This window comes from Phaenicophaeus curvirostris, chromosome 1 (genome assembly GCF_032191515.1).
Source record: "Phaenicophaeus curvirostris isolate KB17595 chromosome 1, BPBGC_Pcur_1.0, whole genome shotgun sequence".
NCBI lineage: Eukaryota > Metazoa > Chordata > Aves > Cuculiformes > Cuculidae > Phaenicophaeus > Phaenicophaeus curvirostris.
Window position 1 is genome coordinate 196,644,854 of NC_091392.1, and position 26,933 is coordinate 196,671,786.

General features: G+C 41.0%; 1 protein-coding gene and 1 long non-coding RNA gene across 2 annotated transcripts in view; one reads left to right on the forward strand and one right to left on the reverse strand.

Moving 5' to 3' along the window:
• Window positions 1-26,933, forward strand: part of FAT3 (FAT atypical cadherin 3) — a 345,812-nt gene that overhangs the window by 116,692 nt on the left and 202,187 nt on the right. The window contains exon 3 of the mRNA XM_069883426.1: window positions 5,611-5,925. Coding sequence (XP_069739527.1) covers window positions 5,611-5,925 — 315 coding nt within the window. The remainder of the gene's footprint in view (window positions 1-5,610; window positions 5,926-26,933) is intronic.
• Window positions 14,467-18,999, reverse strand: LOC138735419 (uncharacterized). The gene is made up of 3 exons (XR_011339720.1): window positions 18,941-18,999; window positions 18,820-18,841; window positions 14,467-14,574 (listed from the first exon to the last, which is right to left on the reverse strand). It is a non-coding gene; the product is annotated as an uncharacterized lncRNA (long non-coding RNA).

The following is a 26,933-nucleotide window of genomic DNA, read 5'->3' on the forward strand; positions in this document are numbered from 1 at the left end:
ACCACTACATCATGCAGTTGTACTAGCGAGAAGCTGGTTTTGGGTGGGAAGGGGCACGCCGCATTCTGGCATCTAGGAATATTTGAAGGAGCGGTGCTGAGGACAGGCTCTGCCTTTGCTGCCTCTTGCCCTCCTCTATGGCCACCTCTGGGTCAAGGTCTACAATTAAGTGGGCTATTCGCTTTATTTGACATTCCTGATTTTCTAGTATGAGATGCAGATTTGTGCAATTAACTCAAATTCCTGAAAAACACTCAGTATCTTGTTTTTGAGGCTCTTCTCAATGGAATGACTGAGAAGAGCTGGTGGTATTAAATAGGATGTCTCATGGCAAAACCACTGCAGTATATGGAAAAAGAGATAATTAAGGTATTTTCTGTAGTACTTATGTGTGATATAAGTTTTTGGAAGAGTAGTAGATACTTCCATGTCAGTCTTCTTTCTGTCTGTGGCGGAACCTCCTCATGTCTTGTTCATCATTTGCTGAAACTGCAAGTGTATGACTACTTACACTGCAACTTTATAACACAGACTATTGAGTCACTCAGCAGAATCACATGGTACGTTATTTTTAGCATCTAGTGCAGTTACTTGGGTAGGAAAATAGGTTATGTTGTCTCATTCCACTAACCAGACACCAAATGACAGGCAATTCTGGCCTCTCCCTGGCAAGCAGCTGCTCCAGCTAGTTTGTATTCTCCTTTTTCTACTATCAACTCCTAGTGATCAGGCTTCAATTTGCTTTTCTCAGCCAGATTAAAGGGCCTTGTTCCTCTCTGCAGTCTTTTCCTTGCCCAGCTTCTTATGGACTACCAAGTTGTCTTTTTATCTTGCCTTAAAAAAAAAACAAAACAGAATTGAACTCCTTTCAATGCTTGTACTACTGAGAGTATTTAAGAAGGATAATGCGACTTCTAGGAGTATTGCATGTGCAAAGCAGATATCTAGGGCAATGGGCACCCACATAAACACCCAGACTGACACCTCCCATAAACACTCACTTGCAGAGCTCTGGCAGGTCCATTCATCATGGGATGTATACACAATGTACTGTCAAATGTGTTAAAGTAAACAAACAGGGAGCAAAAAAGAGGTGAGAAAAAAAAATAATGTTTTTTTTCAAATCCCTTTTAGTTTTAAGAGCCTCTCAGGTTTCTTGTGACTATAGCAAATACATAACTTTCAGATCATTTTTTAGTGGACCACATCATTTGAAGTGGTCTGTTGAAAGATGCACGGGAAATCAGTGGGAAAGGCAGGAAGGAAATCCAGTTTGCTGATTCTTAGCCACTTTAATAGCCACTAGCATCTCACTCTTTTTTTTTTTTTTTTCCCTTTGCCCATCATAATGCAGTGTCTCACCGCGTGCCACTTACAGGAGCCATACACAAAACATTATCCTGTTATTTTCCTGGGGAAAGAAGGAAAACAAGCCCTTAAGAGAAACAAGCACACAACCTTTGCATTGCTGGCTTATTGCCGAGCCCAGGGGCTACACTTAGTTTACATATAAATGTGCCCAGGATTTTAATCAGAGATTAATGCACTCCGTTGTTATTTTTCACTTACAGCATTTGTAATGCACGTGGTGTTTGGCAACTCACATAGGGCAACTGTTGCTGGAGGAATGCAGTGGCAAGCATATTGGTAGCCACTGCTTTTTGGATTGATAGCTGGCTTTATTTCTGAGACTTCCCCAGGCCTGAGGAAGCGCTGGCTTTAGTCTTTCAGGGATACTGCAAATTGTGGCCAAAAGCAACACAAAGAGCTGTTTTACAACTGCTTGGTTTAATTTCAGCTGCCTCATGTAGAAATGCTGTACTGCCTCTGTGGTGTAGCATCCCAGTGGACAGGAACATCTGTTTTTTCCATCTCATTTAGAAATTCATCTGCAAAATCTTGGAGCTTCTTTTTTTTAATCACTTTAAATATTTTCAAGATCTCTGCTGGTGTTTCTTCTTGTTTTCTTTAGCTCAGGTGTCATTACCTTGTTCATATTCTCTTCTAATTAGCAAGCAGCTGGGAAGACTGCACCACAGAAGCCATCCAAGAAGAGCCTTAGAGCTGCTCCCAAAGGCCTCTCCTCCCCTATGTTCTCCTGGCCCTGAAAACAAACTTCTTTCTTTCCTTAGTATCTGTTAATATCTATAAGCTTTGAAGTAAGTGAGGTCTTTTCTGAATTTGTTGGAGTCATATCCAGGGGTATTCTCAGCCTTTCCCATAGTTTCACTTAGCTGAATTGAATGAGAATGCAGCTAGGGACTTCCCCAGGGAATATTTTTGTGGCTTCTCATGCCAGATCTATTATCCTTTTTGCTTTCGTGCCATAGTGATGAAGAAGCGGTGCTGATAATCTGGTGTCATTAGTCTTCAGAGTTAACACTTTGTATGAAGATGAAGTTTGACATCCGTCTGGAAGGTGTCACTCATACCTACAAAGAGAGTTTGATTAAATATTTGGGCAGCGTGTGTATTCTTGTGGGTGCTAACTTTACACTCATATTTGGGTAGACAGCAAGGAGACACTTCCTGCAGGACATTCGAGAGTGTGATAGAAGGTTTTGCCAGGAAGGCAGGAGGTTTTCCATGTGGAAAACCTGAACACGAACAAAGACCACCCTCTTATTTACCAAGCTGCTGTGTGGTGGTGACAGCTGAAATGACAAGCTATATTGAGGGAAGGGAATTAATTCATATCTGAGACCTTTTATTAAATCAAAACTAAAAACCAGTGTAGCAGACCCATTTGGCAGTTGCTAACACTTGTTCAATGATCCTTTCCTTCTGAAATACAGAAATGGAAAGTAGCTGTTGCCAGGAGTCGTAAAATGAAGGAATGACTCAGAAGATAGATTTATTATCAACTCAGTATTGGTGAAATTCAGCTTCATAAACAGAGGTTAATCTGCTAAAGACTTCTATGCTCTTACTGGAGGGAAACCTACTTATTTCAAATTTTGTTTAAAGATCCAATATAATTCTTCTTGTCTTCTGAATAAATCAACATCTCTACGAGGGCTAGTGATCATCTTTTTTGCCTCATCCTCGCCCATATGGATTTTATTTTACTTTATTTATTTATTTCCACAGGGTGTCATTTATTATAGGGTCTTCTCATCCCTGCGATGTAATTTCTCTTCTGGACTTCTAGGCATTTTCATCACAGTTCACTACATATTTCATCCATGTTTCTACAGAAAGTCATTATGTAGCACAGGCTGCTGCTGTCAAGAATATTTAGAATGCACTCTGCCTTCGTCCTGCAGTGCTGTGTTGCTCACCTTTGTTGGGTCAATAATATGTCTGAGCAAGAAGGACATGGATCTGTTGTTAGTAGAAAAAGACCTAAGCCTCTACATGGCTGGAATTCATACTGCTTCTTTCCCCTTCATCTCTATATGCCTGATCAAATGGTAAGAAAAAAACTTGTCAGTTCAAACTAGCATTAAAAACATAATTAATAAATCCAAAATTTGAAAAAAATATGTAGAACATTTTTAAAAAGATGTGTCAATAGATAAGTGCAAGAAAACATCAGGCATCTCTGTGACGGTGTGGTGGTTTCTGTGCTGCCTCCTTTCCAAAGCAGAGTTAGATGGGGGATGTCAGGATCCAGGGCCTGACTCCCTGCAGACAGGCAGCGCGCCTTCTCGCTTTGTGAGCTTCTCTGTCTTGTGCCAAGAATAGTAGTTGCATAGGACAGAAGTTATATCATTCACCTCTTGCTGCTACCCTCAGAAAAGCAAAGTTTGCCAGTAGACTTCAGTATAGAAGGTCTTCTGCTGTGAAATGTCTGGGGAAGTTTGCACCCAGGCTGTTAGACATCAGAAGCTCTATCAGGCCATCAAGTCCAACCCTTCTGCTGATGTCTCAGGAGCACAGGTCTGTCCTTTTCATGGATACTCTTCAGGAAATGGAATAGGCTCACCAGTTTAACTTTTAAATCAAAGGTCTTGTCTGAATCCAGCATCATGAAGGGAATAATTGCTGGTATGATCTAATAAGCCAGATTTGATGCATAACTTGTGAGACTGAGGAATAATGCAGATTAACTAGATCTGAACTTTACAAACCCCATCAAGAAGGATTCCTGGTAGGACTGGTGAAGAGGATCTCTTCCTGGTAGCCTGTGCTCTGCAGAGTGGCTGAATGTGGAGCCTGCACCTTCCTTAGCGGTCAGTGCCCAATGTCTGAACAAAATGCCTCTTTCCCTAATCCAGTGTCTTTAAAGCTTTTCTAAGACTTCAGGCTGTTATAGAAACTTGAAGTGCAGTCTGACACTTAAAAAGAACCCTAAAAGCCAAAAAGACATGCACGTTTGTTATTAGTGGTGATATTACAGCACCTCTTACCCCAATGGTTAACTGATAATGTTATTCTAAATAGCATCAAGCACATCTAAGTTCAGGATTCCTATGTTCCTGTCTTGCCCTAGAACTTCTCTACCGGTTTCCAGCTACTAATGACATGACTGGATGGTCTGTGAACTGTCCTTTTTAAATTTTCTCAAGCTTGAGATCTTCTGTATTAATGTGTTGCCCAAGATTTATTAATGCTGTATTAGGAGAGGAAAATACTCTTGGTAAATGTGTTGTGGAAGTGGTGGGAAAGTGCGTTTGCTTCTTTAGATGGTGGTGTGGTTGTGTGTGTTGTACTGGTGTATTTGGTCCTCTGTACATTTGTGGTCGGTGACAGTTTTGACTATACAAATACAAGTAGGTCTTATAGTGCTAGAAGGTGTTTCTGGTTTAAGGGCTATATCTGTTTTTACAAAAGTCATCATGGTTTTGGTGTTCATGTTGGGAGGAGAATGGATTTCTAAATCACTTTAGGCAGAAATGGGGTGTGTAGAAGTCTTTCATGGAAGGAATTATACAGGCATGGGGGTGGTGGTTACATGGAGTGGCAGGTATAGTTCCTCTCTGCAGTTCTATTACACACAAGCTTCTTAGGATTGGGTGGGAAACCAGCAGTTGTTTTTTTACACCGGTATGTAAAGTGACCAATCCCTTCCTTCCTCCTGATAAAAGAGGATATGCTGGCTGTGTAAGCGTTTCTACTATGTGAGATTTTGATTGCTTGTTTTACAGGATTTTGGCATTGTGTAATGAGTGATCTCATTATTAAATTTACTGTCTATTTTCTGAACATCTATGGACTTATTTTCAACTGTCACCTAGGTTTTCTTCTTTGGCAAGCATGCTCTTAGGAGCCTGAAATAAGAAACGACTTTCTCTTGTGAAATTCATTGAAAATGGTGATACTCTCTCTACCAAAGTTTACACAAATTTGAATTACCAGCAGAAAATTATAGTGTTTCTTCTTTTACTTTACCAGCAGCAGTCACAACAAAGAATTGGCCATGACATTAGGACACTTGCAAAGAGCCTTATTTTTTATCTCTCCCTCTAAATTTCTTGGGACATAAGATTGAGATGTTGAGCAGGGTTCAAGAAACAATGCCCAAGTTCAAGCTTCTGTTTTTGTTTTATGTACAACTTATTTTTTTCTAAGGGTGGAGCATGCGTTATGTGCTGAAAAAAACAAAATAGATATGACCTTTTTTATTGATCCTGTTGCTGAGATCCTCTGCTTGCTATTTTTCTGCAGGAGTTATCTACACAGCAGATATTCTTGACCGGGAGACAACCAAATCCTACTGGTTGACAGTGTATGCGACTGATCACGGTGTCGTCCCACTCTACACAACCATTGAAGTCTATATTGAAGTGGAGGACGTGAATGACAATGCCCCTCTCACCTCTGAACCTATCTATTACCCAGCCGTCATGGAAAACTCCCCGAAGGATGTATCTGTCATTCAGATCCAAGCCCAGGATCCTGACTCCAGCACTAATGAAAAACTGACTTACCGGATTACCAGTGGAAATCCCCAGAACTTCTTTGTAATCAATCCTAAAACAGGTAACGAAATCCTGCGTCAAAGCGCTGGGAAAATGCAATTTAAATATTTATCAGCTTGCTTCCCTTCAAATGTGTTCTGTTGCTTTCCAAACTTTGCTTCTGGTTCATTTTGTGTTTAAAGCATCTCATATGTGTCTAAAGCATCCTCTTTTGCATCCATGCACAATCACACTGGCAGATGATGTACCACAGATGTGCTGCTGCAGTGATCACTCTTCTGTAGATCACCAAATAGCTTCTGGCTGTTGCCTCTTCCCTGTGTCTATGGGGATGAGACTTTGCTACGCTGAGTCTACAGAGCAATTCTAGGAAACAGATTCAAGCTGTTGCAGTTTAGAGCAACGTTTCACCCTTTGTAAGCTGGCATAGCACCGTTGCAATGAGTAGCATGATAGTTGTCCAGCACATGTAATTAGGTTCTGCATCATCATAGTAGCTGGATTTAATTCTACAGCTTGTTTTTTACAAAAAGACAGTTCATAGAATCATAGAATCATAGAATAACCAGGTTGGAAGAGACCCACCGGATCATCGAGTCCAACCATTCCTATCGAAGTTATGATGACCTGAAAGTCCATCTAGCCTTTGGAAAAAAAAAAAAATCTATGTGTTTGCATTGATTTGTAACAGCTGGGGATATAGCCTGTGGGTGTTGTGTTGCAGATATGGTCGTTGTTTTATGTTGAAGAGCTGTTGTTTGCTGGCAGTGGAACATTGCACCCGTGCATACTGGCTCTGCACATCTCTACCCTCAGTGCCTTTGCTGAACCAGGTGTCCCAGCTCCTTGATTGGTGAAGAAATTGCTTCAGGAGACTTAGCCCAAGGTTGTGGATATTCAGCTGAGTGTCTACCTGTCCTTGGCTGCAGGTAGCCTTCATTCTGACATGTACTCAGCCAACTCTTGCTCGTCTTGCTGTCAGGGACCCTTCAGCATGATCTCTAGCTACAGAGTTGAGGGGTCTTTCGTAGCAACAGGATGGCCTTTATTGAACTAGTTCAGAGGATTCACACAGCTCTCATGCTGCTGATTTTGTTCTGTGGTTTTGGGGATTCTCTTTGTAAAAAAGTATATTTATATCAGCTGTAAATTTCTAAACAGCTAGAAAACCAGTAGGCATAGACATGAGAGGTAACATTTTTAATTTGTTCTGGGAAAATGGTGTTCACTAAATAGATTTTCAACATTTGGCTGGGCCATCCTGTTGCAGTGTGTGACATAAGAAAGGGTCAGGATCTTTTCAGGCATATGCCCAGGTGAAAAAGCATGAAGCATGTGTAATCACTGTGTTCAATCTGCTGAGCCCTAAGGCACATATCTCACTTATTTTTAACACTTGAAATGGCCGAAGATGGCTCTTCCATCTGCATCCCTTCTCCCCCTCCCCACTCCAAGAAATCCATCTGGGCAAAGTAGCAGAGTAAGGATTCTGCAGTGTTTAATGCTTGTGCTTCCCTCCCATCGGTTTCTCCCACAGAGCAGCCTGCTCAGCGCAGCTCCGCTTACCTGCACGTTAGCCAGGGTCAGCCCATGACGAGGACTGGTGCTGGGTACGCTACAGCCCTGCAGCACCCTAGCCTGCTAGCGCAGCCTGTGGGGTGGCTCTTCCTCCTGCCAGAGCATTGGGCGGGGGTACTTTTTCCTAACAAGATCTTCATTCTTCCAGTTAATGGTGAAGATGTTTCACCTCCATTTTGTGCTGTGGAAATTGTTGTCTGAGGATTAAGGCTTCTGGATGAGTAACATTCATGCTTGGGCAACCTCCAAAGGGCCCCCGTTGTGTTCTGTGATCACCCTCATTGGTGGCTGGCTGGGTTTTGTCATGGAGAGGTTGAACTAACCCCTTCTATGCGCCTTGGTGTCAAACACAAAGCAGCGAGAGCTGGACAACGTGGACTGATTACACTTGGTTTTGCCTTTGAAAATGATGGGGCTGATAGGGTGTGTGTGCGTGGAAGTGCCTTGCTCTAAAAGGAATGTTTGTCATTTTGAACACAAGGACTTTATTCTCCTTTGGAAAGAAAACATTGAAGTGTGACGAGCTCTGCCTGTCTGACCTCAGCACTGGGAGGTTTTCTGCTAACGGGATGCTGATGTCCAAGGAATAAAAGCACAATGGGTTTGCCTAAAGATTGCCCCGTGATCTCTGCCCAGGCTTCATTCAGCCATGTTTCTGCCGTGCACTAATTTCTCTAAAATAGCAGTTTATGCTCCAGTTATTTTATACAGGTGACTTATGCACAAACAGAAGAGATTCATAGTATGCTGGCCCCATATGCTTGCTGAGATTCAGTACAGCAATAACGCATGTAGCACTTTGCACAGCAGCCCTGACTGTGACATTGTGCTGTGTAATCAAGACAAAAAGGTTTAATGTGAACCCAAATATGTGGCGATTGTTGCTAATGTTGGTTGAGCGAGTGTGCTCCTGTCATTGGCGGAGAACAGTCATCTGTGAGAAAGGGAATCTTTTCTTTTCTGTGTCACTTTACAAGTTTAAGCAGTGCCAACAAACTGACATCTTTCTCCTGTGACTAATCAAGTGCTGAGAGGCAGCACGAAGGCACCATCCCACATGTTTTTACATCCTTTCATGGGAAGCAGCAGAAATTGGCCTCGACTACAGATAGGGAGCATGTGGATGCTCTTAGAGTACTGAGAAGTTTCTCCCATGCTCAATTGACAGGGCTTTGCTAATGTGCTAAAGGTTAAAGCTCTTGCTGTATTTGCAGTAAGAAATACATATTATTCAGAGGCTTAGGAAGACAGGTTAGAGAGAGAGGAGTTTGGCTTCCTTCTCTGCAAAGAACCATGGGTCATGGTTCACAGATTGCTTTCTCAGATTACCTGGCTATATTGCAGCAAGAAATCTCCCACTGTTGCCAGAGAATAGAATTACTAGCCTTGACCTCCTGTGCCCTCTTTCTTGTTTTTAGGGCTTGGTGCTTTGTATCAACAAAATTAGGTATGTTACAAAGTGCAAAGAGTACAGGGGGCACATCATAGCATATAGTGTGTGTCTCACAGGTGGGTGGTGTTTCAGACATACCTGCCCTGACTGAGATGATGCGGATATCTGCAGGATTGATGTGCACAGCACAGCCTAGATGAGGTGGGTAATCCCATCTTCTTAGACATTCCTTGCTGACATGAAGAGTGTGGGAAACCTCGGCTGGTCTGAGGAGTTAGGATGTGTGAACTTAAACATTGGCCTTGAATAGTTGCCCGTGTATCCTTGGAGAAGCTGGAAGGCGCCAAGAAGAGCTGAGTAAACAAGATTAGGAAGCTGCCAGGCTGCAGGTGGAATCACCCAATTACGAAGTTACAACTGAGAAGGAGTCGTCCAATTATGAACTGTTGGTCTTTAGCTAAACCAATCGTGCATGGACGCGCAGCTCAGGAATGGGGTATAAAGTCTTGTAAAATCAATGAAGATGGTCTTTTGGCCCACAACTTCTACATGTCGTGGTTTGCCCCGACCATGACGGAAGAGTAGTTCCTCAAGTGTTGCTGCACCCTGCGCATGGCATGTATATTTCTGGAGGCACATGTACCACCATCTGTGTTGCCGTCTGATCAAGGCACTGACCGAGATCTTGTTCCTGGTTCTGATACAGGATGATAGCTGCAGCCAAATCTTGCTTAATCTTAATTGATTATCTGGATACTGGAACTAATGGTGCTTCTTGTATGCTGTATCTGTAGGTAGAAGAAATCTTTTAGTAGACAACCTGTCACTTCCTACATTTTTGTAGACTGGCACAGCTCTGGGTGGCTAATTTAGGTACTGTCGAACTGCAAATACATCACATGCATTTGGATGTGTTTCAATGCAGTCTTCAGACTTTTCAGGATTATCATCTGCAATTTGCTGTGTAGCCTTTGGAAAGAGGAAGAGTTGCTCCTGTGGGAGCCAGAGGCTGCTAGCAAGCCACTGAGAGCAAGACTTTGGCACCAGGGTCACACTGGGCAGCCTGTGCTCTGGGGCTGGCTCTGCAGAGGAAGCACAAGTGCATGCAGGTGACATGAGCTCTCCCTCAGGGCTTGCGGTTTATGTGTATGCTCCAGGGAAGGATGAAAGCAACATAAGCAGCCCTCCTGTGTGCATCTTGCCAGGCATGGAAAGGCAATGTGGGCCACCTCCCTTGAAAGTCTTTGTTTTCTCACATTGATTATTTCTTCTAAAATACCGCCAAGCATCAGTTTGTGCCTTGGCCCTTGCTTTTATTTCATGAGCTGATATTCATAGGTACAAGCACTAAGTGAATAATTTAGCGCATGAATACGTGTGGAAATTATCATAAATCATTCACACTGGAGAACAAGGCAGACTTGTTCTGCAGACTGGTGGAGACTTGCCTGAATTTAGCAGATCCAGGAGAGCAAGTGGGGATTGTTTCTTTATAGTAGGCAAGAGGTACTGCAAGGCACAGTTGTGTCCAGGGTTAGGTACATTTTTCCAACACCTGAAGTGACTCTCCAGGTTACGTTACCGCAGGGAAAAGCATCCCCTGCACATTGGTTTCCCAGCCGTGTCATAACACCCAGCAGCGATGGAGAGATTCCCAGTGCTCAGCATCTCCAGCAACTGTGGGTCAGCCTAAACCCTAGCGTTTTCCTCTTAGCCTGACTTCTGTTCATCCCCTGCACATTGGTTTCCCAGCCGTGTCATAACACCCAGCAGCGATGGAGAGATTCCCAGTGCTCAGCATCTCCAGCAACTGTGGGTCAGCCTAAACCCTAGCGTTTTCCTCTTAGCCTGACTTCTGTGCAGGACAGGGCTCAGGCTTGCTTTGGAAGAACACAGGGCTACAGGGCTTGGTGGGATCAAGGAGGATGAGGGGGAAGGCAGAGCTGCTGGTAGAGTGATTGGGCTGTCTGTCTCCTTAGTCAAGCCTATAGGAGTGCTGTGGCTGCCTCAAGCACAGTGAGTTATTTTGGGGTGAGAGGCATATGGAAGGAGAATAAAACAGATCATGGAATGATGGAATTATTAAAAAATGATTGATTAGGGATGTAAATTCTTATTTTTATTTCATGTATATGGGTGTTAATTTCACAGCACAGCACAGAGGTAATTTACTGCATAGATTTATTACTTTTCTGTGCTCTGAAGAAAACAATGAATTTTAATTCAAACTACTACATTATTTTGCTTAGTGTTCCACATATATTGGACAAACCCAATAGGCTTCTCTTCAGTTTTATGTAGATTAATTTAAGAGGTCTTTTCACCAAAATGTAAACAGACCATATTTTACTCTTGTGCATATTGATGTTAAAGAATTTACTCTAAAATTATGCTTGTGTGTCTGAAAAATTTGATTGCACCTTGCTTAGTCTCTTGCTGGCACCATTTAAAAGAGGCAGACCTCTGGTACTCCTGAAATAGTATTTGCTGTGGTATTTAAGGCAGGATGCACTAGTGGGATTTGAAATAGTATATGTAGGTCAGTACATCTTTCTAGAGCAGCAGATCCCAGCCTGTGGAAGCTGTTTTGACTGTCAAGTCTGCACCTAGATTTGGAAAGAGAATGGGTATTTTTATGCTGAAGTAGTATTAATACTTATATGAGCTAATGTGGGGTTAGTGAGTGTCAGAAGTTAATTGATAGGAACGCTACTCCTCTCAGTAGACTGGGCTTTGCTTTCCTTTGCACTCATAAAACCAGACAGCACAGGGTCCTGCAGGAGCTGAATGCCACATTTGCCCTGCCGTATTAAAACAGTGCGTCATTCTCCTGCTATACATCCTGATTTTTGTGGATGCTTTTGTTTGGTTTGTCCCAAGAAATCCTCACGTGTCTGCTTTCACAGACCAAGGCAAATCCAGTACTCTGCTGCTGCACTGTGTCCTGAAGGTTGCCAGCAGTGTAGCTGCTGGCTGCCCAGTGTCTCTTCTCAGCTAGAAAGGAGAGAGAAAGAACAGTGGTTTATACATTCAAGAGAGCACTCTTGAGATTGTGCCATAAATTCTTGTTCTCCAAGGTGCATGTTTGTCATGTGGCTTTTTCAAGCAGAGGAACAAAGACTGTTAAATACTCCAGAATTTTTCAGTTCTGCTGGGATTTTGTGGTACTATCATCTCAAAGGCACACAGCTTTCTCTGGGAAGCAAACTTCGGTGATCTTAATAATTCAGTTATTAACATTGCTGCTGTACTGTAGGCGATGCAAATGGCCATACAGACAATGAAGGGAAGTGGAGGCAGCTTAGTCATTCCTACAGCCTTGCACATCTTTCAGGTTTAAATCCAAGCTGCATTGAGTGAGGAGGAGGACTAACATACATTGGTTCTGCAAAGCAAGGGGCATTTAAAACCTGTCACTGTGTAATTAATTAAAGGTAAGAGCCAGACCATTTGAAAAGATTAAACAAAATTACTTTTTGATTACATTTCTAAGGGAATTTGGATCAAAAATATCAAGCCAAACTTACTGCTGTCTTGGTCCATTTGTCAGTCTGTTCTTTTAAAAGGCATTTCATACTTCTAAGTCTGTTCTTCAAGAACAGACAACTTTGTATGGTCATTCTTTACCACTGAATCTCCCTGCTCTCAGCCTATCACGGAAGGCTGGCTGCACTACTGGGGGACCTACCTGGCACTGCAGTTGATGCTGTGCATGCTGCTAAACTCTTAATAAGCTTCCTCTGAAATAAGATCTTCTGTTTTGTAAATAAAGGCCTTTAGCTTTTTTGTTTTTATTGTCTAACCTACAGTCTTCCTCCAGGGTGCATTTAGGTGCTCTAGTGATCAAATTGGGAAATGTATGTTGAGTTTTGACAGTGTTACAGATCATCTCTCTCCCACTGGTGGCTCATTCTGAAGGACGTGTGGTGGCATCTCGTGCATATGCATTGGCTGTGGAGCCCTGTTTGGCATCTCTGTGTGTGATGTGAACCAGATATACAGATTGTGCCATGACATTCATCCTGTAAGTGTCCCTGCAGTTCACCTGACCTCTTTGAGACCATAGAATAACTTGTAGAAAATAACGTTGATTGTAAGGCTCTCCAATCAAAGGTGAATTTGAGGAATTGGTCTCCCTTCCTTCTGTGGTCTTTAACTCTCTTTGTACGAAAGCCAAGTTTACCAACAGTTGCGGAGTCCAGCCCAACATATCTATCACTGGTATGTAACTCCTCATAACTAGTAAATTTTTTTGCAATGTAATTCCCTTAGCACGTTAGCTGGCTTCCACTTTCTGTAATTCATGTTGTGTCAACACATGCTAAATGATCTACCCTCTTTTCTTTCACTTCTGAATATTATTTAAAAGCCTGGCTTTTAATGACTTCTTTATAATATGCCCACTGTTAAAAATGGAGCTCCTGAGCATTTTAAAAGCTTTAATTTCTCTTTTGGGGTGGCTCATTCTTTACTAGACACCATCTTTCTAGTGGTTAAAGTCCAGGATTAGCTGCAAATCAAAGGACCATCAATGTTGGAGTTAAATGCTTAATCACAGTGGGACCTAGAAGCCTGCTGGGCATTGTACAGCGTGTTAGACAAAAGATCCTGCCTCAAGGAACTTGTCATAAAAACAATAATAATAGTAATAATTAAGAAAAAAGAGTGTGAAAAAAATAGGGAGGAAAGGATGTAAATCATCAATTCCATCTGTTTGCCAGTGCACGTTTGTTCTCCTGAGAAAACTTTCAATTGATTCCTGAGCTGCAGCTCAGCAGTAACATGAACTTTTCTTATGACTTTGAGTGAGTCACCTAACCTCACAGTTTTTCCTTTTTTTTTTGTAAGTGGAAATATTTTCTTACCTCATGTGATTGCCTGCAGATTAGTTCACAGTAGATGGTTTGCGGATCAAATAGGCTCTGGAAATGAAAGCTATTGATTTTTCAGGCATCTCGGCATTAATAGACATCCATGCATAGCTGTATATTCATAGGCATATAAATGCAAAGAGGAGCATCACTTCTGAAATGCAGGATGAAGAGGAATATAAAACCTTTTTAGATTAACTAAGTATAGTCTAGTGGCTAGACCACTGATTCCCCTTAAAAAGAGAAAATTTGAGCTGAGCCAGCCCATCTCTTCCCTCCTTCCTGACTGCAATTCCATCATTACTGTGTCTGTTATCTCTCTAGTAGATAAAGGTGTGAGCTGTGTCACCTTAGTTGAGGCTACGGTAATGCCGCTATTAATAAAATAATAAAGCCAACTTTATCATCTCTCCTGAACAGAACTGATTTTTGCTAGCAGTGGGTTTTTATTCGTGGAGCACTGAATGCAGTTGAGATTGCTGTATGTCACTGGTATGAAGTGCCTCTTTTAAAATGGCATTAACAGATACAATACTACTCGCAAATGCCATCGCTTTGTAATCAGAAGATTTATACATGGCTTATAGAAATTCTGACGTTTCTTTAGATCTCCATGATGACCTTTTAAGTTCTCTTTCACAGTAAGAAGCTTCAGGAGTATCCCCATTTTCTTGACTGGACCATTGTTTGCTCACTTACTCAATGCGACATCTGTTTTTAAGCTGAACTCCCTATTTGTTTCAGTAGAGACTTATCTCAGAAGGGCAATGATGTGACAAAGGCAAGTGAGTCAGTGTTTGCTCATGGAGAAGGCTACTGTGATACCCAAAAAGCTCCCTCATGTCCTGCCTCAGCACTGATTCTGGAACTGCAAAAGTTTTGACAATAATCCCATAAATCTATTATAGATTATTTTACATTACAGCAATCATTTATTGTTTTCAAAGATAACTTTGTACTCCTTTCCTATTCAGAACTAACTTTGTCTATAAGCCTTGCTGTGAAACTTATTTTTGTACGTTGTCTGTCAGTCCAGTTTCTCTATTCATGATTTTCCAGAAGCCATGACTAGCCGCAACTGGTCAAGAGACCATCTCCTCTTTCATATGCTGTGCTATTCCTTCACTGATTTGTAATTAGGGCTGTTGCACTCACTTCCAGGTAGCCAAATAATCCTGCTAGAGTCATTATCAATGACAGAAGCATAATTGAGATGATGGGGTGAAACTGTGTACCGCAAGTACCGGCTCACAGCCCTGTTAAGTGTATGTACAATGCATATGCTATGTATACTTGTCATATCTTGACACATAGTTTTATGATAATAGCAGCGAATGCTGCTGCATTACAGTAATTGCTTGTGGTCCAAGCCCGAACTCTGTCAGGGGGCATTAGGTTGGTGAGGTAGGGATGCTGAGATGCGGAGCCTGTAAACGGGCATTCATGCAGGGGTAGAGCTGTGAAGAGGGAGCTGCTGGGAAGGAAAGTAAAGCAGTTATGTTAGCCTAGATGCGGTGAAGGCTTGGGAAGGGGGGAGTTGCTTTTTTTTATTTGGTACCACTTTTTAATCAATAAAGTAACTTGCACTTAGCTTTTGCTCAACAGTCAGAGGAGTTACACGTGTCTTTATGTTGGACTCAGCAAATCCCAAGCAGGCAATGCTGAATCAGCATTTCTCCATTTTGCTCATTTGTAATGAATATGTTCATTTTGTCATCTTGGGACAGGTACCTTTAGTGGCACAAGTGCTCTGTCTTCACCCTACTGTATGAGCACTTTCTAGTATCTCTTTATGGGTTGGGAGTTAGAGGCAAGGACTGTTGCTATAATTTATTCTCAGTTGACATCTAATCCTTGCTACTTAGCAACAAACAAACAAAGACAAAGATATTTCCTGTCTGGGAGAATGATATTGACACGTGCTGCATGTGAATAATAAAAAAAAAAAAAAAAAAAGAAAAGACTTGGAAACGAGAATGAAAATATAAGGCAACTGTAAAGACAGGTGTGTTTGCATAAGCCATCATGATGTCAGTAATCACCAACTAATGATTCTTCTTTGTCTTCCATCACGTAGGATGTTGTGTCAGTGCCTATTAAACGTCCAAAGCATCATCACCTTGCAGTGCAGTTAGACTGGGCTATTCACAATTAAGGTTATCACTGGATCTGTGTTATTTTTCCTCTTTCCTCTTTGAATCTCTGTCTCCATCAGAGTTATATTGTTATAACCAAAGATAATAATTTTCTTTGAAATTACTCTCCCCTCTCTTTCCCTCTTCCCTTTATGCTAATAAGAGTGCTTTTCCCTCCCTGGGAAGATTGACACAACTTCTTTGAAGTTAGTAGTGCTGTTGCTAGTTAAGTATGTGACCTTATCTGTATAATTGTACAGATCGTGCTGCCATATGTCTAGATGCACAGAGCTTAATTTAACAGTAGACAAATATGTGTAAAAATAAATCAGTATCTGGGGGTTAAATATCGGAAGACCTCCCTAATCACAGCTTTCATATTATACAAAACTTTCTGCAGAGCTCTAAGAGCTCTGAAGTTAAATCTTAAAAAACATCTCCTTACAAGGGACCTTGCTCACATTGATCATCCTGTGAATTCTGCTGGTGCTTACTCATCTGTTGTACTTACTTGGTTTCTCCTCCCATGGTAACAACTTCCTTCACACCTTAAGCAGGGAACTGAGGCAAAGGAAACAGCTAACTCATCCTATGCCAGTAATGAAGATCTAATCTTAATTTGCTTTCAAAGCCACTGGCCACATGTAATGCAAAATCTTGTTGGCATGGGTCCAGCCCAGCATGCCCTGCTGAACCTTGAATGCAAGGCTGGCCTGGGACTAGCATTCTCTACCACATGCACAGAAGTTATCTGGGGACAAGGGAGCCCTAGAAGCACCTATTTCCTATCCTCTTTCCTATCCTGTTTCAAATAATCCCACCGTTTCCCATCCCTGCCTTTCAGCCCTCCCTCGCCTTGCTTTCTCTCTTGCCTGAAGGCAAGCCTAGGTTGTCCACAGGGGAGAAAGGATTCCAGTTTGCACAGAGGCGAGTTGTGGATGGTTCTGGTGAAGCCCCTTTGGCATGAAAGGGCAGAGCTCACTTATGTCTCTTGGGTGGGAGAAGAAAACCCCCTCTCCATCAGGCTAATGCAGCACAGACCTAAGCAGCTTGTCTGATGCTGTCATGGAGTGAGGAGGCAAACCCAGAGCCCTGAGATCACAGGCTACTCCCAAATAATCGTACTTTTTCTTTCTTAATATTACATTTGCTTGTACTTACTGTGCAAGAGCATGTTTGCTGGTTGCATCCTGTGAATATGAGTCAATGTCATGATCTACTGTGGGTTTGTTGTCTCCTAAGAGACACTTCCTGATTTTGTCATGCTAGTTACGTGCAAGGAATCTGTGCTGCAGTGATCTATTTGTATGGTAATTAGCAAGTAGCTTTTCAGATCTTGAAGGGATTTGAAAACTAAGTATTATTTCCTGAACCTTAACTTACCAACAGCGTATGGACAGCAGTGCACTTTCACAATTTTTTTTTAATGTAGCCACAAAACCCAGAAGATAAATGTAAGTCTGCTCTGCAAGGGAATATTTTGGCTACAATTAATTTTGCTTCTACTCACCATATGCTTGCATTTTCTGACCTTCATTTGAATTGCAGACACTATGTAATAAAATGTGCAGTATTACAAGAAAATAGTTGCTTAAAGGAGCACAGGTGCTATGATACCACAGCTTCAGCTGAATGATATGGTTTGTGCCACCTGAGAATTTTACCATGTTATCCTTAAGAAGACATTATTATGGAAAGATGCTGTAATTTCTCAAAGATGTTCAAGTTATTATTTTTAGATTTTTTTTAAAATCTCTGAAGAAACATTGTATTCCCATTACTTATATTATTCAGAGAGGCAAACAGAAATGGAGAATTTTCTCTTTTTCCTTATTATTCTTGGTGTTTGAGGCATTTCTTGAGATAGGACCTGGGAACACACTGCAAATGACAGAAAGAATAATTGTGGCTAAATTTAATTTATTGAGTAGGTGTAAATTAGATTGATTAAACAGAAAATAAACACACAAAGGATTACCCAAAGTAAGTGCAGGGATAGAAAAATGTTAGGTGGTATTAACAGCTTAGACATGTGTGATGCTGTAGATATTTTTCAAGCAAGTCTATAATTTCTTTGGAGATTTCTCTCGGGTGATTCATTTCTTTCTTGTAACACTTAATGTAATCCAAACTGATTAAGTGACTGTTATGTATTAGAGGGGAAAAAATAAAGCAACCACATGACCAGAATTAACTCTAGAGTAGTCTGCTGGGGTGAACTGTAACTTTGACTCAATAAGATGCACGTGACCTGAATTTATATGTGTGGAAATCCAGCAGTTTGAGCTGGGTTTGCTTGCTGAGGACAGAGTCCTTTACTGAGGGATGTGCAGCCAGATGTCAAAGCAGCAAATGAGCAGCATTTAGATATAGTCCTGCTTTGGTCAGCTGGATGGAGGGACTTCACCCTCAACCTCTGATCTTTGCTCCAGTCTTCTGGTTCATTCTCTCCTCCTACTACCTGGTGTTGAGGAGGGAAGATCTCAAGGGGTTTTTATTCCTTCAGCCTACAGGAATAGGTGTCCTCCCCACCCCCAAAACTTCTGTTTCCTCTTTCTGCTTGGAGTCATTGTGCAGAATAGCTGGGATTTTACAAACACTCTGCAAGGCATCAGCCTAACCTGTTTACCTGACTGCTTTGTTAACAGCAGAAGTGCAGCACTGAGAACGTAACTAAAGATTGAATGGGAAAACAAAAATATCAAAGAAGAGAAAATGTGTGTGTAGAGGGAGGTTGTTTTGGCTTATAAAGAAATGAGGAAAATAGGTGACAAGATGAAGAAAATAATACATATTTTGTTTAACTGATTATAAGACAGTCACATCACACAGAAAGTGCTGCAGATTCAAGACTGTTTCACACAGGCTGCATGAATTTGGTTTTTGCCCTCATGAATACTCACCCTCATCTCTGATAGCAACTTTGACTAAAAAAAATAAAAAAGACAATCCCCCCCCAAAAAAACCCTTGAGATTACCTTAATTTCTTCATCTTGACTGCTGCAAGGAAAGGAAAAGGGATCGTTGTTTTTTTTTTGTTTGAGGCCCTTTTTATATTTTCATGTAGTAATTAAAAATAATTCAGAACCAACAACTCACCAAGGAAAAGAAAAAACTGTGCTGCCTTTCGGTAAGCTGAAATGATGACTTCTTTTTTTAATATTTGCAGTCTTGTGGCGCCTTTGTAGCTGCAGTCAGGAGGCAGCCCCCTGCTGTGTTTGGCAGGATAATGGAATAAAAGATGGTCGCTACACCGAAAAGCTCTCAGTTTAAGGGGAGCTTGAGACAACAGATGGGAAAAAGCAGATGGGGATGAAGCAGAAAAACCACGGCGATATTGATCAGTGCTAGGTTTGTTCCTGGGCTCTCTTGGCATGGGAAGGAGTGGAGTTCTGACTTTTTAAGTCAAGTGGCAGGCAGTTTGGTCCCTCACTGGTGAGGTGCCAGTGTGCCCTTGTGTGTTGTGGGCTTCATCGTGGGGCTGCAGCTCCTGGCGCTGTGTGGAGGTGCAAGGGAGGACCTGTAAAGGGTTTACCCCGAATTGTATGTAGGTTATGCATATCCTGCATCTATATCTATAGTGAGATTATCCTCCCCCTCTCTGAGATGTATGTGTGTATATATAATACTTAATTTGTACATACGTAACTATGTATGTATACTTCTGCTAAAATTTTATACAAGTTGCAAAGGGGGTGGTTTTGATTTTGCTTTTTTTAAATAAAAAAATAAAGGAATTTTCAGCCAAAACATTCAAAGAGGATTTGTTTTATTTTTCCTTTAATAGCATGTATATCAGTTTAGGGGGTTTTCTCCTGCTTTCCTCTTCTTTTTCATTTTCTTGAGAAAACAAGAACAGAAACAGTCTTATAATGAAAGGATTTACATGCTATTGTTTCATGGGGATATGAGGGCAGAACCACCTAGGAAGGCTGACCTTGTCAAACATGATGCGCAACTATGCTCCTGAAATGTGAAATTCCTTTTTATTCTGGAAAGCTGACTTCTGTCCTCACCATAGTTAAAAACTAAACGATGCAATGGAGCATCTCCATCCCTACCTCTGACACCATGGCTCAAGAGTTTTTGCAGAGGGGATTTAAAGAGAGACTTGTTTTCTACAGCCAGAGTAAGTTTCAGAAAGTAGTGTGTGTACCTGATTTCCCACTGATAATAGCGGGGTGTATGTACCTGATTTCCTGTTGATAAGAATGGTTTGCATGTAGACACATATACCAGAGTTAAGGTCCTACATTTTCTTCAGTTGCCTCTCTGTGTAGGCAGCAGGACCCACTATTAAATGGTAAAGTCAAACATTTAGATCCAGATTCTCGTATCTTTTCAAGCACATCTGGATACTCCATCAAGCCATCTGCTTAAAAGAATCACATCACTGGGATTCTCAATTGAATGTTTTAAAATCCAAAATTTGCACCATCTTACTGTGAGGAGCTAAAGAAATTCTGTCCATTTAATTGGTCAAAAAGAAGTGTTACCTTCATAGTTTATGTGTGTCTTCATGGGAATGGGATTTCCGACAAAAGTTATTTTTCATCTAGCAGATAAAAGGCATGAAAGTCAGTGGAAGGTGAATTTAGAGAAAAAATCTTATTCTTCTGAATTGGGATGATTTTAGCTGTAAAGGTGCTATTCCACTGTTATGATCCAGGCACAGGAGCTGAGCAGTGAAATTCCTTGGCCATTGTTATCCAAAAGCTCAAAATAGATTATCTGATCTGGATTAAAAACCTATTAATGCATAATAAACACAGTTTAAGTAAAAAATGACAATAAGAGTAATGAGGCTTAATTGTGCAGCTCTGTTCTACACAGAAAGCTGGGAGAAAAAGGCGTGTCTGTTCTGGGAATGGATATTGTATATTCAAATATTGTGTTTTACCATGTTTTCCTGCTTTGGACTTCTTGAATAGCATTATTACCGTACAGTGTTATAAATGAATCCACAAAAGAAAAATTTTTTTATATTTACATTCCTATCATGATTTTAACAGGATAGAAAGAAGAAAGCATTGACATCTACTTGCCTCACATAAGAAACAGGATTTTCTTGTTCCAGCATAACTGAAACATTTGCAGACCACATTCCTTTCAAGTCACTCTCTCAGTGATAGCAGAGTGTGATGGAGCTTTTCAGACTCTTCGTGTTACAATTTTTTTTGGTTAAAAAGTTTCCTATCTGTTACAGAACAGCAATAAGCACATTCAGCGAGGTGTGGGGTAGGAGTGACTTTTTCCATTTCTGGGAGCGTGTAATATTTTATCATCTTGCAGCCTTCCTGCAATTTGATATGCGGAGAGAAATTAATTTGACTGTTTACAATATTTAATTTTCAATAATTATTCAAGCATATATAACTACAGACATTTACAGTATGTAGTAAACAGATGGATTAGCAATTGTGCATGTAATTAGAAATTACACTTAAAATACAAAAGTGCATCTGAATATTCAGTTGCCTTTAAAAAGAAAAACTCTGAGTGCCTTAGAAATGCTTTATAGGAATAGATTCCATTAAATACCCTTCCTAAGTGAGTCTTTGCCAAAAATATTCACTGAATTACAATTGAAAGTTGTGTATACTTGATTTTTTTAAAAGACTTAAGTTTTTCCAAGTGGGTGATATTTTCCACACTAGTGTGGTGTCAGAATCACCACAGGTTAACTTTTCCCACCCTCCAGAGAGGGTGTGGTTGGTGGCACGGTGCTGGACATACCATGCTGCAGCAGGGCAGGCCGTGGCAACCACCTGGCACCTAATCCTCAGCCCTCCCTCTTCTAGAGGTCCACTTGAGTCACAGCTCTTGAGAAATTATTTTGTTATGACAAGATAAATCTTTCCGAGAAATCGTGGAACTGTCAGGACGTGAAAGTACCATAAATTAATAACAGCGTGATCTTATTACTTTAGAGTTTATCCTTTCCCCACCTTGAATTGTGTTGCAATCTTTCATTCTGTCTGGTCAAAATTGATTTGTAGGATAAGTGGTTCAGTGACCAAAGGCAAAAATCATCAAAAATGCCCATCAATTATTTTTAGAAGTGACTTTGGAGAAGAAATAGGTGAAAATGTTTTGAAAATATTACATTGCTGATTTCCGTGTGGTCTCATAACAGAGCTCCTGGGTTGAACACATTGGTGCTGTGCACTTGGCTCTTACACCTGGTTATTTAGGTCAGCCTCACAGCTAGTGTAGAAGCAGCCCTACTTCATTTTCTTTGCTAATTTGATCTTTAAAAACAAAACCAAACAAACCCCACTCTTATTTCTTATGGATACTTTTTAAAAAGTGACTATAATTGTGCTCTAACACCTTCAAGGCATTAATCTTATGCTGCTCTCAGTGAAGTCAATGGGATTTCTGCCATTGCTGCAGATGGGTGTGGGATTGAAACCTTAGTGATTGTCTGACTGTGAAATGAGAAAATATATTTAGCTGGGCTCGTATGAGACTATTAGAAACAAATTCTCATCTAAGATAACAGTTGGAGCTAATTTCCAAGGTCTTCTAGCGTATTGACCATAAATCATGCCATGAGTATGAAACACCTCTTCCGCCTATATTTATCTCCTCCCTTTAAGTGGAATATAATGTCAAATAGAAAAAAATGACATTTTTTTTTTTAACTCTCTGTGCCTAAAAATTTACTGCATTTAAGAAACTATTTTAGCCTCAGGAAAAAACCAAGTAATTGAAGATGATAGTTCTTTTCCTATAGTTGTAACACCATTTTTTTACTCATATTTTATTATAAGGTTTGTTGCTATTGTGCTATTCACTATTGCAATGCTGTTCTATTTATTTATTTGCTGACTGAAGTTATTTTTCTCCCTAGACCTCCCAACATAGTGCATGTAAGCTCCTCTGTTTTTCCTGCTTGTGATAGTTTTTGGTTTAGAGATGGAAGCAGAGGTTTTGCAAAGATTTTCCAGTATGGTAGGATAATGAATGTACAAATTCATAGTCTTAAGGTCAGAGGGTTATTAATTCACCTACTCTGACCCCCTACATAGTTCAAGTTGTAGAGAATCAACTAATTGTTCCTACACTGAGATGTCTAACTGATGTTTGACGAAAGACCGTACTCCAGGAAGATATTTATTTAAAGGCTGTAAGACCTTCCTTTCCTGATGCTTATCTCCTTCGTTCTTTGCAATGTCTGTTATATTTTTCATTTGAATTTATCTGCCTCTTCTTTCCAAGCATTAGTTTTAGCTGTCCCTTTCTCTGCTGGAATAAAGAACCCTTTACTCCCTGATATTTTCTCCCTGTACAGGTACTTATGTGTTTTATTCCAATTATTAATTAGTTAAACACAGTATAGTTCTTTAATGCAGAGAGGGGAAAAGAAGCACTGATTTAATTAGTGCTGGATTGTTATTGATTTATACATAGGTAAATACAGGTTCTGCCTTCATAAAGCCATTCATGGTCATGATCCAACAATGACCTCCAAAGCCCTTCCTCCCAGGAAGGACCAGGGGTAGGTTCAGATGTTGGGGTCTGGAGTAGCTCAGGGGACGCTCCCAACATGAGCAACAGCAGCTGCCGATGCAGCACAGAAGACATGCCAGGTTATTGTTCACAAAAATTATTGCTTGTGTCTCTAGCTTCCAGGGTAAGCTGATAGCTACTTAATTTCTTTTTAGTGTAAATAGGAAGTGAATGCATATGGATTAGCCATTTGTAATCCACCATGGCTATTCCCCTCCTCCCCAAGGGCAAATCATTCAGTTATTTTTATGGCTAGAGGTGGAAGGATTTTTGGCTTGGGTAACCCATATAATGCTTCCTTTACTATTACAAGCTGGAAAAACTGGTGTTGCATCTGAACACACAGCAAGCATTTTGGAGGCAGGGAACTTAGACAGCTGTTAGCTTTCTAAACGTCACACTATATATCTAAAATGGGGTGAAAAAAAAGATGAAGACCCAAGTTCTGATATTTCTGAAATGTACAGCAGATGTTTTTAGAAGCTCCTATTTTGTTCCCGTTCGCTACCACTAATTTCAGATGGGCACAGATTCCAAGCCCTATCAATGTGGGTTTATCATTTACAGTCATTTTGATAGGAATGGTTGGACTCCATGATCCAGTGGGTCTTTTCCAACCTAGTGATTCTATGATTCTATAAGGGCATTGTGTAGCACAGAAGAGAAATAAGTAGTCTGGTCTTGTTCATGTCCTTAGCACTATGGACATGTGTTTGCCCACCAGAGTTCCTGCACTGAAGTCTGAGCTGTTTCTTGGCACTCTCCCATCCAGTTGTGAGCTCTGTCCTACATACAGGATGATGCTTATTTCTTTATCTGTCAGTGAAACCTTGCTAATGGCACAGAAGCCAATGTAATAAACTAGTGCTCTTCACAGGTGAGGAATTGGCTTTCAGTGATACACGAAAGCAGTGGGAAAGTCGTGCGTATGAATTTGGCTCCTCTGAACTCCGGCGACAAATCTGAACCTGAAGATGTTGCATCATATTTGCTCTAGCGAGTTGCCAGTTAACTCCCTAGCGTATTAACAATTCCTTGTTAATGTGGAGCATGTGGTAATTAAGTCCTGGATTCCCTCCTTAGCTCTGCCATACAACTTTTGTGTAATCTGGAAATGCCTCCTGGGGCAGCTTCCCCTACACGGAGTTCAGAACCTCGTCCCAGCTGGCTGACTTAAAACCAGCTGTGCAGGGCTGGTAGCAGCACATGGTCAGGAATACTGACTCAGCTCCCAGGAAGATATTGCAGATCTATAAGAAAATAGGAGTATCTGAAGCACAAAAAGAGAATACGTTTTTGCTGTTTTCATTTGCCTTCTGTCTTAGGGTAGGCTGAACAGATTTTGCAACTTTGGATCCACAAATATAGCCTTTTTTTTCCTGAGGATTGCTTTCATTTTATTTCTTGTAAATGAAAGCTGAGAAACCCTTGTAATTGCAAGATTCTCAAGACCTGCAAGTTCAGCTAAAATACCAAGCATTGGGAAAGCAATGATAAATCCTTGACAGGATCCATACCTGACTTCAGTGGAGTAAAGTACGTGGTAACACTTGTGTGCTTGGCTCCCTGCAGTGAGATTCTTTGTCTGAAAGCATGACTTTATGGCTGAGAGCAGCAGCGGTAATGATCCCCTTCTTCCTCACTGGGGTCGTGTATGAATTATTCCTTTACTGCCTGTAATGTGTTTTGAGACCTTGGATTGAAGAGCAGGATGATTATTATGGTAGTTTAATAATATTGTTTTGAAGGATGTAATATGCTGCAGCACTGAGTTTCATGGAAATGCGATCTGAATTCAGTGTAAATGCTCTCTATCACCAAAGTCAGCTTGCAGAGTCAAAGTCACACTTGGCATCGCTACTGCTGTGTTTTCAGCTGCTCTTGAAGAGTTCAAGGTGCAGCATGGTAACCTCCCATCCCCCATCTCTTCAGTAGGACACAGCTTCAGCCCTGGTTGCTCTCACCCTTCCCCGACTTTCAGTGAGACCTTCACCTGCATTTAGGGCTTCCTGGTACAGGTCAAGGTGTTTAACCTTGGAGTGCCGTGCCTGTCCTCCTCCGGTTCCCATCAGAGCTTGGTCTCTGTGCTGAGAGGCTGCTGCCCTGATGATTTGGTTTATCCCTGTGATTGACTCCAGTCGTTTACAAATTTTTGTGATTGCTTTTAGAGATTTTGCTGTGTCTTTACTCTTGGTGATGGTAACTTCTTACAGCCTAGTCTCCTCTCTGAGCCTAAAGCAGTACCTGCAGCCATAGTCTTCAAGCCAGAAGGAGCTGTTGCAGTGTGAGAGAAGCAATCAGGGAAAACAGATTTTCACATTTTTTGAGGGGGAACATGGGGATTCCATTCCTTCTCAGGGTCCAAACTCACAGGACAGATTCCCTGGTTCTAGCAGCTGCACTGCTACCTCAAATTCAGCCTCTGGTCTCCATGAGGAAGTGAGGTCTGGGGGCCCTGCCAAATCCCAAAGCTCCCTGTGTCCATTCACCAAGAGGTGAATGGCTCTTTGAAAGTCTTAGAGAAAGCTTAGGTGACTTAACATGGATGTTTGGAGCCTCACCACTGGCATCTTAGGATATGTGTCTCCGGATCAGGAGAAGACCAGAAAGGAGGGGAAGGCTTTGGGGTAGGAACTGCCGTGACTTTGTCTCTTTTGCCTTCCTCTGATCCCCAAATACCCACTGCTTCTGAGCACCATGGGTTGAGTAGCATGAGAAGGTTCTTTACCCTCCTTTCCCTTTCCTTTCTAGCACCAACCCAATAACACTTCCTGTAATGACAAAGGAAAAATAAGTGTGAATTTATATATAAATATACAGGCCTGCAGCTTGGTTTCATCTTTTGCTTACTCTCATTCTGGAACAATTACACTTGTCCACATTAGGGGCTTCTGAGGGCTATCAAAGTATAAAAGATGAAAATAGCAAAGCTCGTTTCTTCCACCAAAGAAGTTATATATGTTTTTTCCCTTACTTGGTCATAGAAAATAAGAAATGACAAGAAGATTTCAGATTTGGCTTTTCAGTTTGATTCCTGACTGTATGTGTCATGCAAGACACATAAATGCAGCTTAATGACAAATTCCAAAGGGGAAGGAAGAATTAGGAGGGATGCATCAGAAAATACAACATCTTTGCCAGACAGCTACACGCTAGAATATAATTTCTGACTGATTATAATCTAGTAACAATTAAACATCTTTAACCTTTTCAACCTCCTGTGATTTGGTGCATTAATGAAAAATGTAAAATGGAGTATGCATCTTTCTGAAGACGTTACCCAGAAAAAAGATGTTGAGTGAGACTTATCAACGTTTAATTTACGTAGCAAATCTGAATATTACTTGAATTGTCTCTCACAAGACAGTGTCCAGAGAAGGTACAGTCTTCTAAATGCTACTTAATTATTAGATTTCAAAACTGAGAGGAATACAGGGCCAGGCATTGTTGGGGTTTTTTATTAGTTTTTTTTTCCTTTTCCTTTGTGTTGAAAGAATCTTAATGTGATTTTAAAAGTACCATTCAAGTCTTACTTTTATTGTAATACCCTTGAGATATGTAGCTGTATTTTTTCACT